Below are 14,833 nucleotides of genomic sequence, written 5' to 3'. Positions count from 1 at the left end.
ATATGATAATTTTAATATTTTATTATTAATTTAGTTATCGACACGTGGAATGCGTGTTTAGTATATTTTATTTTATATATTCCCATAATCGAATTTAGCTTAACAGTTTTGCTTCATGTCATTCTAGAGTTCATATCATTGTCTTCCACAAATTGGGTATTAAATGTTGCTATTGTTTGTTTATTTTCTTAGGGTGCCGTCATTTGTGCAATCCACACCAAAAGCTTCCTTTTTTGAGAATTAAATTAATTATAAAAAATTGCAGTTTATAGTCTGTTATTTCAAAAACCAAAGTAATTACGACTGACTGCATGACTTGCCATTCACTAGCTCACCTTGTGATTATATGAAGCATATTGACATTCATTATCTTACATGTTTATTCTCCATGTCATGACTGGTAACTCATATTAACAGAAGCATGTCCAAAGGATATTCTAAACTCAATGAAGGTTGAGGGTTTAACTCTTTACCATGTGAAGAGCCACCTCCAGGTCTGTTTCAACTATTCTTCACATGAATATTGTTTCCATTTTAGAAGCTTTTTTTCTTTTCCTTTTCTGAGTAACAGCTCTAAACAGAAGGAAGACTGGCATTTACTATGAGTAACTAACTTTATTTATGTGAAATATTGCAGAAGTACAGGCAAAATCCAGATTCAGTGAGCCAGTGGTGTGAGATGAACCAAAACGGTGAGTTTCTGGTTGATAATATTCGTGTGAGAGAACCTTCCGAATGAACAATCACATATGCTGAAAGGAAAAAAATAGTTAATTTTTCTAATTTCTTTGAATGCAATATAATGACTGATTGAGAGAAACTATAAGATTTATAATGTATAGAGGGAGAAGTGCACATTGATGGGTTAAACAAAAGCTTTTAGAACCTTCTGATACATTTAATTTGTTTCACTGTGAATTCCACTAGTTCAAAGTTCCTTAGGTTCTCAAGTCCCACAAGGCTCAAGCAGCTCCTTGGGCTCGTCATCACTTGGAGAAAATCTGTAAGATATTTACTGATTTATTTACATAAACACACATACTTTGCATTGAAAAAAATTTATCTTGAGGTTGCAATCAATCTTACATGTGCAACTTTTGTGCTGTTGCGTATTGCAGATCCTCATACGACAATAACAAGGGCAAATCAAAAGTTGGTGAGGGAAGTGCGAGTAGTCTGTATGCGCCAGTGGAGGTAACGTTAATTCTTTCTCTAACTGTGAGAATCATTTCTGGGTTTGTTCATAATTAAACCAACATGATTTATTATCATGTTAGTCTTCAGTTCTGAGCATTGTTGCTTGTAAGAAAGTGGGACTCAGTTATATGAATTGAATTTGGTAATAACTTGGAAGAGTTGATCTACTTTTCACTTTTGTGCAGCCTGCGAACATTTCTACAAGGTTTCAGGAGGCACAAACTAACTATTTGAACAATTCACTGAGAAATGCACAGAGGATGCTTTCTTATCCATACTATGGATATGGAGGTGCAACCATAGGCAGTGGAAGTTACTATGGACATGACTTCAATACCATGGGAAGAGTTCCAACTCTATACCAAAACCTGATAAATTCATACAACACATATTATGGAATGGACGCTTACAGACAACCTACTGTATCGTTTCCAGCTGCACCGTTTCCACCTTCTCCAAGTCTGGGTTATACTAGAGGCAGCTTCTCTCCCTACAGTCAGGTTCCCAGAAATTTTTATCAGGAAAGGTCCAGGAATTTGTATCAGGAAACTTTCAGAAATTTGTATCAGGAACGTCTCAGAAATTTATATCAGGAAGGTTTCAGTGCAAACCCTGGACGGGCAAATAAGAGGCCAAGGACCTCAGGGATATGAATCTCTGGAAGTTTAGTTCAAGTGTGATGAGGGTACTCTCTCAACTATGGTTTTCTTTTCAGCCCTAGTGTGCATGCAGTTGCTGCAGGGACCTCTAAGTTATGCAACAAACTGCCAGACCAGTTTAAGTGTTTTTAATTTAGTATGTTTGATTGTGTTGTGTATTTGTGTCTGTGTGTGTTTTTATGTATGTCGTTCGACTTTATAATATGAATCAAATGATCAAACTTGATCTCATTTGGTTTAATCTTTAGGTTTTTATTTTATTTTTTTAAATCTTAGAAAGCATTATTTTTATTTTTTTAGGAAATTATTTAATTGATTTTTATCAAATTGAATTGGTCAGAAGAATAAATCAATTGATAAATTTGATTTAAAAATGGTAATTAATAAGTAAATGCACTGATAGATTTATGCATGATATTTATAGTAATTATTCTCCAAACTATTAGGTGATATGTACAGTTGTCATATTAATTCTGCCTTAAATCTAGATTTAAGACTGTCACCGTTTACCTATTACATAAATTACTCGGCTATCTTTGGGGTAAAGATAGCAGCAACCAGCCAGATAGTGGAGGAACTGGAGAACTCGCGATGCCGCTCATGCAACGCAGAAGACATTCACGTAAACTGGTCTCAACGTCCACACAAGGCAGAGTCACATGAATGACGCCAGGGGCTCAGGAGGCTTCTGAAGTGCTGGCCTGATTTGTTAGTGGGCCGAGCCGGCCTTTCATTTTTTTAAACTGTTGCAGGTTGGGGAGATTCGTACAAATAACACATTTATAAGTGATGGGTTAATATGACGGTAACTAATATTAAAGTTGAATTAGGAGGTAATGGATTCAACTCTATCAATCCGTTTACCATTTACCCCTAATTAGAGAAAAAAAAACCTATATCACATTATATCTTGTTAAATGTAGAATGAAAAGCGATTGATGGTAATCTTTATTATTATTATTATTATTATTATATATCTACAAATAGCAGGGATTTTGTTGTTCCAATGAGATAGCCAGTAAACTCATCTAATGTTCATAGAGTAAGTACCTGTGGAGCTGATCCTTTCCATCATTCTGTCTAATGGATGGATCAACTGCTTTTGACTCTGCTCATATACAACCAGCATGTACAACGTTTGATTTCAGTTTATTAATTGTTTCATTCTCATCGCTTTTAAAAGGAAAACAAAATAAGAAGGGAAACTTGCATGGTGATTACGGAAAAATTCATCAAGATAACATAAAATAATTAATTTTAAATTTTACTTTAAATTTATACCCAACTTGATTTTTACATTTTAATTATTTTTTTAAATATTTTAAATATTTTCATATATTAAAATTTTATAAACTCATTTTTCAACTTTTGAATAATTTTAATAAAATTTTTAATTTTTTAATTTATTTTTTTTTTATTTCGTCTAACCAAACAATATTAATGAAAATTTCTAACGGAATTTAAATGATATCATTTTTAAAAGATTAAAAATAAATTAATATGTATTAAAACTATGTTTGGTGCACCGTAATAAAATATTATGAAATCAAAACTTCAATTAACATTTAATAGAAAGGTTAATTGTATTGTATACCAGATATAACACAAGCGTAGAGCAAAAGCCTAAGTAATAAGGATTCAAGATGGCTGATGAGGTAAATATTCTATCTTTTTAAAATTGTTGTACATGGCCGATTAATTGAACATGTATCAAACAGCTTGATTTCAATAGTATCTATCAGAAGTTCATAACATAATTGCAAATTTTCCAAAGAGAGAGGAAAAAGAAGGGAAGATTGCATCCGAAAGAACACAGCCTAATTTCAAACGAGGTTGTCTTTAAGCTTGCTTCCTCAAGGTCTTAGTTTCATCAGTAAGTTACGCACAATACAGTAGCACATGGGAGCGTGCGCAGTGCGTTGCTGCCCTGAAGGGGTTGGGTTCTATATCCCCCGGGGCTAAAAAATTCTTCCCATATAAGATTTTAACTTTCATATTGAACATCAACTTTTCAGAAAGGTTTTTCCCATTTCACTGCTTATGGTACAAGTACTTCAACATCAAAGGCTTAATTGAATAAGCATGACACTTGCAATATCGCAACACTTAACCTTACCAAAACATCTATGCCTCTAACAAAGCATCAAAATATTAAAATGCCGAGATAAATTTCTGAATCCTTGACTGTGCTCGCTCTTTCTCCTCAGGTCCATCCAGATCACCAATGTTGTCATGATATTCCTATCGAGTTAACAGGAAGCAAATGAACAAGTAAAACAACCATTGATTTTCATTGTCATCATAGCCCATTTACATACAAAAACACGCAAGAAAAAAAGGGGTATCCCACCAATATATTTTATGAATTGAAAATTTGATCTTCCTAAAAGCCTAAACCTATGAAATTCCTTTTCACATTGCATCTGTTGACCACATATAAGAGGGAATTTCAAAGAGATGAACAGGCCTATTAGATGATGACCAAGTTGGTCCAGATGGCTTTAGTGTAGTCCAAATCTTACACACCTGAACCAGCATATAGAAATCTATAGGCCATCATCTAGTACTAGTACTTTGGCAAGGAAATTCTAGCTGTCCATCACAATCATAAAATGAAAAATTATAACTGATTCAGTACTAGTTCACATTAATTTACCAATGATTGTACAATTGCAAATGAAAGAACGCACAATATGAGGCTAATCTATATGTGCTAGACAAATCAAGTGGTCTCACAAACAACAAAACTGACAGCCAGACTAGTGCCCAGGGAGTCATCCTTAGACTTCAACCAACCTGATAGGCACAATGAGCTCAACAAAGCATGGCTACCATTCATATTCATTCAAAGAAGCAAAAAAATATTTTATGAAAAATAAAAGCATGGTATATGTCAAAGATAAAAGAGTGGGAAGTCTAGTGATTATAGCTTAAGCCTGCCATTGATAGGCACAATGAGCTTACAAAAGCATGGGTACCATCCATATTCGCCCAAGAAGCAAAATAATATTTTATGAAAAATAAATGCATGGTACATGTCAAAGATAAAAGATTGGGAACTCTAGAGATTAAAGCTGGACTTTCATAGAACATACCTGAAGTATATCCTTAACATCCTCCCTAGTAAGCTTATGCTGCTTCAGTAGTAGTTCAATTCTTGCTCTCATTCGGGAGTGCCTTCACAAAATCCAAATCAAATGAAAGAATGATGACCAAAAGACAAATTTACATATAGAACTTCTCTGATGAGTAGGCAATGATAATTATAACTGGTGGCACACTTACTCAGAGCACCAAAGATGACCCAGTATAACTGCTATCAACTGCAGATTTATGCAAACCAATGTTAGAAATTTAAACAAAAAAATCCAATAGCATAAAAGTACTTGAAAACCAAATGTTTGAATTTTATATCAAAATAAAGTCCCATCAGCTTCACTTCTCCGAGTTAACATGAAATATTCATTGATTTATGGTTTTGAGGAAGAGCAGTATGATCTAGGATTTAATAATGACAAATGAGTAGTTTAACCAAAGGTACATTTGCATAGAAGGATTCAGGATCCTACCAGTGAAATCAAAGGAAAGAAAGGTGACAAAGTACTTAAGCAGTACTTAGCACTTCTCTTTAGTGCGTCACAAGCAAAGATGCCAAATTTTAGCACCTTCCAGAACTTGTGCCTTTAGTACCTCACAAGCATAAGATGTCAAAATTCTTACAAACCAAAATGTTAATTTCACTAGGCACTCACTTTGGCACCTCATGCTTGAGCTTTACAAGTTGACAAGCTCCTTTGACTGTTCTTTAGTCAAATCAATAACTGGATAACACTTAATGCACTTAGTTTTTTCTTTTCTTTTCTTTTTCTCTTAAATTCAATTCAGATTATGTTCTTAAGCTACAAGTTGATCTAGTGATATCTCATTTTAGAATCATATATAAATGGGATTATAAATTCTATTCTCGTAGTTAAGATTTTAGGTTTCAAGAACTAGAGTAAGGTCATCTTCTCCTGGTGTTTGGGAATGTTTTAAGCGGTATGGGATTTGCTGCACTATTACTACCAGGGTCCAAACTCCAAGAAGAACAACATCAATGCTTTAATCATTGAAAGTTGACAACGATGTGAAGCTACATTGTGGTTGATGTAATTTATTTCAAGTAACTTTGTAGAACTGCATTATACAGTCTGCAACACAAACAAATCCACTTATATACTAACTAATTTAATGGCAAAACCCGACAGGAAATCAGCAGTACAAAACCTGACCTGAAGAGTATAGAGCCCAGATTCCAGTCTACGATTGTATCTTTCCTCTTCATCCATCTGCAAAATTCTCAGTATTTTATAATATATATTTTCAAAGAAAAATACATACATGAGATGGAAAAAATAGGAAAGCAAATACCTCTAAATCTTCAAGTTCAAGCTGGTTCATCCGTTCAGTCTCTACTTTTACTCTATCTGAATATCTGGTCAAGGTTACTCAATGTTAGTGGCATGAATCTATTTAAAGGGAATTTACCCAAGAACCCATGTTGCTTTACATGCAGAAGTAGTGAGGTAGAAGCCAGAACATCTTACAGTTCATCAGTTCTACAAAGAGTAGAAGATGAAAGAAAGGTGGAAATTATATAATTTAATCCTAGAAATCCAAACTATATCTGCCTCCAGTATTAGTATTGTTGAAAAGGAAAAGAAACAAGTGGGATCATTACCTGATATACAACTCCATAAGACGGTCTATCTTCTCACATTCATTTTCCACAAATTTACTTAGCAATCTTTCCCTTCTAGAACCTCTCAAAATTCCACCTAGAAAAGGAAAAAATTTTAAGCAATATCAGTTGACAAATCATGATGGGGAAACACACAGTATAGTTAACATTCTAGGAAAGAATATGTTGCTGTTTGCATAATGCAATATCATTTTGTGGATTTAGCTATTTACTATTAGACCCAACAGTATGCTTCCAGTACAGTTACAGCCACTGCCCTCACTAGCAATTCATGGAAAATCAAATGTAATGGCACATGGTTATAGTTTGCAAATCAAGCATGATATAAAAAGAAAAGAATTAAATTGTCAAATATAAACTAAAACTTATAATGTCAAAACCATTCAGACTGATTTTGATAATTTCATTTTCAACCCTTCCAACAAAGGCCATTAAGTACATTCCTTTATTAAAAATAGTGACAAAATGGATAATAATTACAATTATAATGTTGCCTCAATTTCATCAATTGCGGACCTGAGATAACAGTGACTTCAAGAAAGACAAGGTCACAATTGATGAACAACTCCGAAAGCACACCAGCCAAACGTCAATTAAGTAGCAACTAGCAAGTATACAGTTGAAACCATTTGCTACTTTTCCTTTCCTTGTTTTCTTTTTACCGACCTTCCCCCCCTCCCCTTCTCTCCCTTCCTCAACTTCTTTTTTTTTCTAGGGAGGAACTGCAAAGGCAGGGCTGCTTCTAATTAATTCATGCACCAACACATAGTGCTTAAAAGTGTTTAACTTGCCTGCTTACCAAATAATGATGCAATTAGGGATACAATGCGTTCTTCTAACTCCTCTTGGTACCGTTCTTTCTTGTTCTTCTTGCTCATGGGGATCTAAAAGATAGAAGGTGAAAACAGGTAAGTTTTATCAGCATCTAAGAAGACTCAAAGAGAACAAAGGGCCTTTAAAATAACATATCCATTTCTTTATAGCATTATGCAGTGGAAGAGCCGAAGAGGTACTCAGAATTTGCCATGAATAACAAATTAACAATAAAAAATGCCAGCATGAGAGATGAGGGACGTTTGTGGCTTTTCGGAAGTGATAGAAACTAATACAACATAGACAAATTTTCCATGGAGAAATGCACCAGATAAGAGTTTCTTTGACTCTAATCCCCATTTCCTAATAAATTCACAAAACGCAAGAAAGCGAATAACCAGAAATTACAAAAGGTTCTAAATTGTTACTAGGAGCTCAAACTTTCCATGAACTTTCCATGAACTAAATAATGGAAATTAAAGTATCATGCTTATTGAACTATCCCTGTCCCTGTCCTTAATTACAAGGTGACATGTTACACACTTGTCTGGGAAAAATTTAAGCCTTAAAATAAGTAAAATGCATGTAAGAATTAGCATTGAAGGGGTAAAAAGAAAAGAAAGAATGCTACTAAAAATTTGTGGAAAGAAAAGCAGCAAAGCTGGAGAAACTTGCCTTACCCATGAAAGCGGCAAACGCTGTCTTCAAACCCAATACATCTACAAACCGTTCACATGCTGGCGGGTACTTGGTCATAGCAAAATCAAGCGCCCTTATGGCAGACCCATAAGCAGATTTCTTCTGCTTCATAATAATAATCATCAACTCCACACCCTCAGCCTTTACAAACCTCTCTTTGTTCTCCAATGGCATCAACAAGCAACATAAACAATCAAAGAGATTCTCTACCATTTCCTCCTCATCGGAGCTCTTGGGGTCCTTGGACTTGTACATCGCCACAGCCTGCAAAACCACATCCACACCATTCATCTGCCCCAATCTCTTCTGGTTGGCAGTGCTGTTCTGCAATAAAATGGCCAATATCTCCGAGGCATACTGCTTGTTGCTATCGAACTCCCTCACCTTTATCTTCCCCAACAACCACCTTAGTATCTTGGTTCTTTCACACACCAATTCCGCCACCGCCGGCTTCACCTCTATCAAATTCTCAATCGTCGCAAGTGAATTATACACAGCAGACATCTCATCAGGGTCCGTGTCTGATAGTCTCTGCAGATTCTGAACCAGCAATTCCAATACATTGTTTTCTATAAGGGCATCAACAAGGACACGTGCAGGCTCATCGTTATCCTCAAGAACATCCTCGTCGGTGAGGTCCTGGAGCAACTGGACCACGTCAATAGCTATATCAGTGTTATCATGAGAAAGGAGGCCAAGTATAGAAGGAATAGTGTTAAGATTGACGAGGTCCGGGTAAAGCTCGGGCCCTCCGGCGAGAAGTTTGAGCTTTTGGAGCTCTTGATGGAGCTCGATCTCGGAGTCGGCGAAGCGTTCAGGCTGGTCGGGATACTTGAGGCGAGCCTCGATATTCTCTTTGTAACGGCGCTCGAAAGAGAGGACAAGCTTCTTTAGAGTACGAAGGTCCAACACTTCGACAGCGCTTTCTTTTTGGGATTTCTCGGCGACTTCCAAGAGGGAGAGATCGAAGTTGTCGCTATCGTTATCGTTAGATGGGTTGCCGTTGGACGCAGGGAGTGGCGGAGAGTCGCCGCCGCGCTTGCGTTTGGTGTTGTAGCTGCGAGCGTTATCTACTTCCATTTCTGAGCCCTACTGTGTGACGATCAGTCCCTAGGATATCGGGTTCCTTTCCGGCCGCTTGCTCCGGTCCCAATCGAAACGCGGAGTAATCAGTAATGGGGCCACTGCAATTTTTTTAGGCTATTCTCAAAGGCAACAGTAGTTTATTGATGTGAAGGCCCATTCCAACTTGAGGATCTAAGGATCCCATACAGGCCATGTATGAACTTTAAATACAGGGCCCAAAAAACTATAGCTACATCACATTAACAAGAATATTTGGCGATGCATTTGATTTCTTTACTAATAATTTTAATGTAAGACTTTTTTTTTTTTTAAATTTTAAACTCTTTTTGGATGGATCATTCTTTAGCGTCTTAATTTATTCTTTATCTATTTTTTATTATTTTGTAAAGACTTCCATCCATTTGCTTTGCTCGATGATAGGCATCTCTGGAATTTTTAGCCACTTCTCTTTCTCTAAATGGCTACCCTTTAAGAGTAAGGACTATAATGCCGACCAGCTTTGTATAGCATTCTCTTCTTTAGATTGGATCCATTAATTGGGGAACAATGAATCCTTGTGTAATTTGGTATTTTGAATAACTGATACAGTAGATACTGGCGCCTTTTGGTTTATTTTTATCTGGTCTATTGTCTTGCACTAGCAGAGCAAATACTGTTAAATGTTCTCCCATCACAAACCAATGAGCCCGTTGGATCCATTTATTGAATAGCCACCTTTATTATTTATCCTCTTTTTTTCATTTATCTTGAGAATTATGCAGGATTCAAATAGTATTGTTGTAGTAGTCTAGATTATGTCAGACATCCGCAGTCCTGACTCATGTTTATTTGATAATTCAACTCTTAAAGCGTGTTCCATGTTTGTGTCTCATGGTTATGTTGATATGTTTTAGACTTGTTTCTTGAATCTTTGAATGTCTCCCATGTATGCTGGTACATTTGCTGAAAAAGATGAATGCTTAAGAAGTTTATTGGTTGTTCAAGAAAAGACTTAGTAGGAAAATCTGGTTTTGATCGTGGTTGCTTCAACTCTTCACTTTATAATAGAACAATTGTTTCGGGTAAGGACATCTGGACGTTTGTAGGAACTAGGAAAAAGAAAAAGCGTGAAAACTGAAAATTTTGAACTGGTGTCAATTTCAACTTTTGGACATATATTCTCTTAGTTAATACTCATACCTGAGGAAAAGTAATTAGTTGGAGATAGTCAGGATGCTATTGTCACTACACATCCTGGTTGTCTGTAAAGTGCCCTGTTATGAGTTTAAGTCTGTTTTGGATTTTGAGAGAGAGATGAAATTGAATACGTATGTGAAACAGTCTCTCATCTTCTCTGTTTTTAATAAAGCACCTAATTTCAGTTTGAAACCGCCGAATCTTTACCAGTTGTTTGATCTTATGACTAGGCACTTTTGCTTCATAAACTGAGAGGAAAAACAGTTCACTACATACAGTCATTGTTATTGGTGCTGGAATTTCAGGGCTTGCTGCTGCAAGAATCCTCTATGATGCATCTTTCAATGTCAGCTTACTAGCTTAGCATCTAAATAAAGTACAAATTGTGGATGAGGATTTTTTATACATCTGCCAGCACCCAAATATATGCACATGCATCTGCATGAATTAGTGACAGATTGTTGCTATTGTTTAGGTAATTGTGCTAGAATCACGAGATAGACTTGGTGGTCGTATTCATACTTGACTATTCATTTGGTTATCCGGTGGATTTGGGAGCATCATGGTAACATATACCTCCCCCCTCCCCCTTACCTACCCACCAATCGTTAGTAACCCTTCTGGTGATGAAATATAAGGTGTAGGAAAGAAGAAATTTTGATATATACGTTCCTGAATTCTGATTTAAGCATGAGATTCTTCAGTAGTGCTTGCGTACTGTAGGCAAGAAGGACTTGCAAATGAAGTGTTGCAATGGTACATATGTAGAATGGAAACTTGGTTTGCAGTTGATGCAGATATGATATCACTGAAACGTGGGATCAGGCAAGTTCCATATATCATAATCTTTGTAGTGCCTGACACCTATTTGAATAAAAATAGACCAGGAAATTAGACCATAAAATAAAGACGGACATGATTTACGCTTAGGAGTGTGGGAGGGTCCTCCTTAGAATGATCTTCAAAATAGCTGAGAAATTTGTAGAGTGTTTTTAGAGGAATAGATACAAAATGAATTGTTTTTAGAGGAATAGATATAAATTGAAATTAAGTGATTTTGCTAAGATTTATCAACTACTTTAGTGATGGTGTGTAAAACTAAGGCAAAGCAAGGTATGACATTATATTGGTAAGGCTTGGAACTTGTTTACATTAAAGAACTTCCATGGCTATCTCTAAAGGGACACCCCAGTTGTATAGGCTTGGAACTTTCACAAGGATATCTCAGGTATACTTTTGCTGGAGTCAGAGTGGGAAGGGTTGTGGTAAGATGAGCACTAATTTCAGTTGTGTGGCTCATCCAATGTATTGGGGAAAAAAATCTGAGGTTTTTTAACATGAAGTGAAATGAAAATTTTAGATATTGTAATTGTAATGTATATTTATGGTTTTATTTTTTCTCATGAGAAATTCTTTCAATATCAAGCTTTTCTATGTTAAGATCATTTTGGGTTTATCTTATGCGTGGCTACATAGTTAAGGTTGTTCTTTGTGGACAGGAGCATGTCCTTTCTGGTGGGCGTGGACTTATGGTACAAGGTTATATTCCTGTAATAAAAGATCTTGCAAAAGACATTAACATATGCTTGTCATTTTGGAACAATTTGAGCTACATTTGACTTGAAATATAGAAATGACCTGTGCAAAAGGACATGAAAAAAAGGAAGGTTAAGGGTAGGAGTTCTATTATAATGATATTGTAAGCTTCCTCTTTCACATGTAGCTTTCCTGTCCTTTTGGTTTATTTTTCTTCATTTTCACTATATATTCTCACATCTTTTCTGAAAGTCACGTGGTTTCTATTTTGCTATTGAGTGTGAGTCCTGATGCCTGATTCTTTAGCCTAAAGGATGATAGTCAAATTAATTGTGGAATTTTAGAATCAAGTTGTGCATATCTGTAGCAGCTCAGAACTAGAGTAAGTTGTCTACAATAAATGCATATTATATGAACTGCTTTCCTGGTTTTGTTTGTTGGAAGGCCTGTGTGGATGAGCAGTGAAAAATCGAGATGACATACTGAATCCACCCATGTCCATGCGTCATTTACATAAATGCTTGCTGAAGTGTGCCTGTAACATCAGCTGCAATTGAAATTTTTAGCATGTGAATGAACATGGAAACGAAATTGTCAAGAAATTTGTATTTGTAATTGGTTAAAATATTATAATGAAGAAAGGGATTGAGTGCTTGAATGCAAATTTTGCATGGGGATTTACATGAAGCTGTTAAAATCACTTGATTTCTCTCACATTCATGGGATTGCATATTTATGAGTAACAATAACACTTGGTGCAAATAAAGGTTTCGTTCTTTCGTGAATCTTGATAAATAGGGTAACAAAAATATGCTACGGGCCTAATAAGGTGATGGTCATGGTTGAGGATGGAAGGAACTTTATAGCTGATGCTGCTATTGTTACAGTACCCATTGGGATTCTAAAAGCCAATTTAATTCAGTTTGAACCCAACTTGCCAGATTGGAAAGTTGCTGCAATTTCAGATATCGGTGTTGGCAGTGAAAATAAGGTTGCAATCAAATTTGATGAAGTATTTTGGCCAAATGTGGAATTCTTGGGTATTGTCACACCGACTTCTTATGCTTGTGGTTATTTTCTCAATCTTCACAAGGCAACTGGCTATCCTGTACTGGTCTATATGGCCGCTGGTAGGTTTGCATATGATCTTGAGAAGCTATCTGATGAGTCTGCTGCAAATTTTGTGATCTTACTTCTGAGGAAAATGTTTCCCGATGCAACAGAGCCGGTAATTTCTTTTTCACCAAGTTTTATATTTTAGTTTCAAGAGGATTTATATGCTGTATCTACCTGAGGCCATCTATTTGAAAAAGTATGGCTTCCAGGGATAAAAGCGATGGTGTGTATGCGTGTTGTTGGATTCTAATTGTCAGTTGCTATTGTACTCATGCCTATTTCTTGCATTTTTCTGCATATAATTTGTTCTGGAGGACTGAAATTTAAGCAAACTAGTGTTGATGATTTACGTCAACTTTCTGACTGTCATTTGGTGGTTGTGCTTGGAGTAGGTTCTGTATCTTGTTTCGCGTTGGGGAACAGACCCAAACTCACTCGGTTATTCTGCATATAATTTGTTCTGGATGACTGAAAGTCAGGAGATGTGTACGAGAGGCTTTGTGCACCCTTGGGAAGTCTTTTCTTTACTGGGGAAGCTGTTAGCATGGATCATCAGGGATCTGTGTACGGAGCTTACTCAGCTGGTGTCATGGCTGCCGAGAACTGTCAAAGGCATGCATTAGAGAATCTTGGTCACCTGGAGAAGCTCCAACTTGTACCTTTAAGGTGTGAACTTCATGAAGCGGCATTTCCCCTTCAAATCTCAAAAATGTAATATTTTCATTCGGCAAAAATGTAAGATTTATGAATGTTATTTGCTAAAATTCAAGTTGCTCTTTAAAAAGTAGTTTGTCTTTGTTTACTGGATTCATCTGGGTGTTCTTTCATGTTTTTATCTTTAAGATGATTATCAAAAGATCTTTGCAACAGCTGGTCATGGGTTTGAGTAAAAATAGGGAAATTGGGTTCTTATTGAAAAAGTGTTTCTATTAATACAAAATAATGTTATCTAGTATCTCTATAAAACGATATTTTATTGAATAAAATTCTGAAAAATAAAATATTTTTTATTTTCTCAAAATAATAAATTTTAATTTTTAAAAATTCTGAGACGGTTGTTTAAAAAATATAACAATAATTTATTACAACAAAATCAAGATAATGTTTTATTTTTGTAACAAAAATATTAGACTCAATTCAGCATTGTATGCTAATTTGGTTATAAAATTTTTTAATTAATCCAACTTTCGATAGACTAATTCTTTTTTTATTGATAAATTACCTTTTCATTTTTAAATAGTATTAAAATTAATATATATGTTTAATTATATAAAAAATTCTGACTTTTTTTATTTCGTTGAAATTAAAATATAAAAAGTTTTAATTTTTTAAGAGAAACAAAGGTTGAATATTTAATTTTATTATACTCATAGATTTTTCTTGATATTAAATGTATCTGAGTAAATACGAGAGATTTTATATTTTATTTTCTCAATTTTTAATTTATGTTTAAAAAAAAATTTAATTTAATTTTTATATATATTAGAAAAATTCAACTTAATATTTTTTTAAAAAAAATTGTTTTAATGTATAACAAAAAATTAATTTCAGCTCAAGTTGAAAAAACCAAAATTGTTAAGTTAAATTTCTCAATTTTTTGAGTTACATAAAAAAAGCAAGAAGGTTCACTTTACTAATGTTTAAGTCAATTTTTTTGCTTATCTTGATTTAAGCTAAAAAAATCAATAAGATTTTATTTTAATAAGTGAGTTTAAATTGAAACTGTTAGCATACAAAATTATATAACTCCATTTCCCAGCTAGCTATCTACTCCCTCCACTTTTTTATCCATGGTTTAAGATTTTTCAAC

At 35.0% G+C, this 14,833-nt stretch overlaps 2 protein-coding genes across 2 annotated transcripts; one reads left to right on the top strand and one right to left on the bottom strand.

The window, feature by feature from the left end:
• Positions 1-3,864: 3,864 nt before the first annotated feature.
• LOC110609200 (beta-catenin-like protein 1) lies at positions 3,865-9,312 on the bottom strand. Its single transcript, XM_021748621.2, has 8 exons — positions 8,086-9,312; positions 7,397-7,481; positions 6,577-6,673; positions 6,267-6,330; positions 6,128-6,184; positions 5,142-5,179; positions 4,952-5,033; positions 3,865-4,097 (listed from the first exon to the last, which is right to left on the bottom strand). Exons 1-8 carry the CDS (start codon positions 9,187-9,189, stop codon positions 4,008-4,010), a joined length of 1,617 nt encoding a protein of 538 aa, XP_021604313.1. The 5' UTR covers positions 9,190-9,312; the 3' UTR covers positions 3,865-4,007.
• An 838-nt stretch (positions 9,313-10,150) lies between these two features.
• Positions 10,151-13,738, top strand: LOC110604601 (probable polyamine oxidase 4). The gene is given in 8 exon segments (XM_021742846.1): positions 10,151-10,256; positions 10,677-10,717; positions 10,860-10,936; positions 11,095-11,200; positions 11,871-11,964; positions 12,702-13,135; positions 13,416-13,493; positions 13,496-13,738. Coding segments are annotated over 8 exon segments (1,179 nt in total).
• Positions 13,739-14,833: the final 1,095 nt, after the last annotated feature.

This window comes from Manihot esculenta, chromosome 2 (genome assembly GCF_001659605.2).
Source record: "Manihot esculenta cultivar AM560-2 chromosome 2, M.esculenta_v8, whole genome shotgun sequence".
Classification (NCBI taxonomy): domain Eukaryota; kingdom Viridiplantae; phylum Streptophyta; class Magnoliopsida; order Malpighiales; family Euphorbiaceae; genus Manihot; species Manihot esculenta.
Note: the sequence above shows the minus strand (reverse complement) of the source record. Positions and strands in the feature narration are given on the sequence as shown.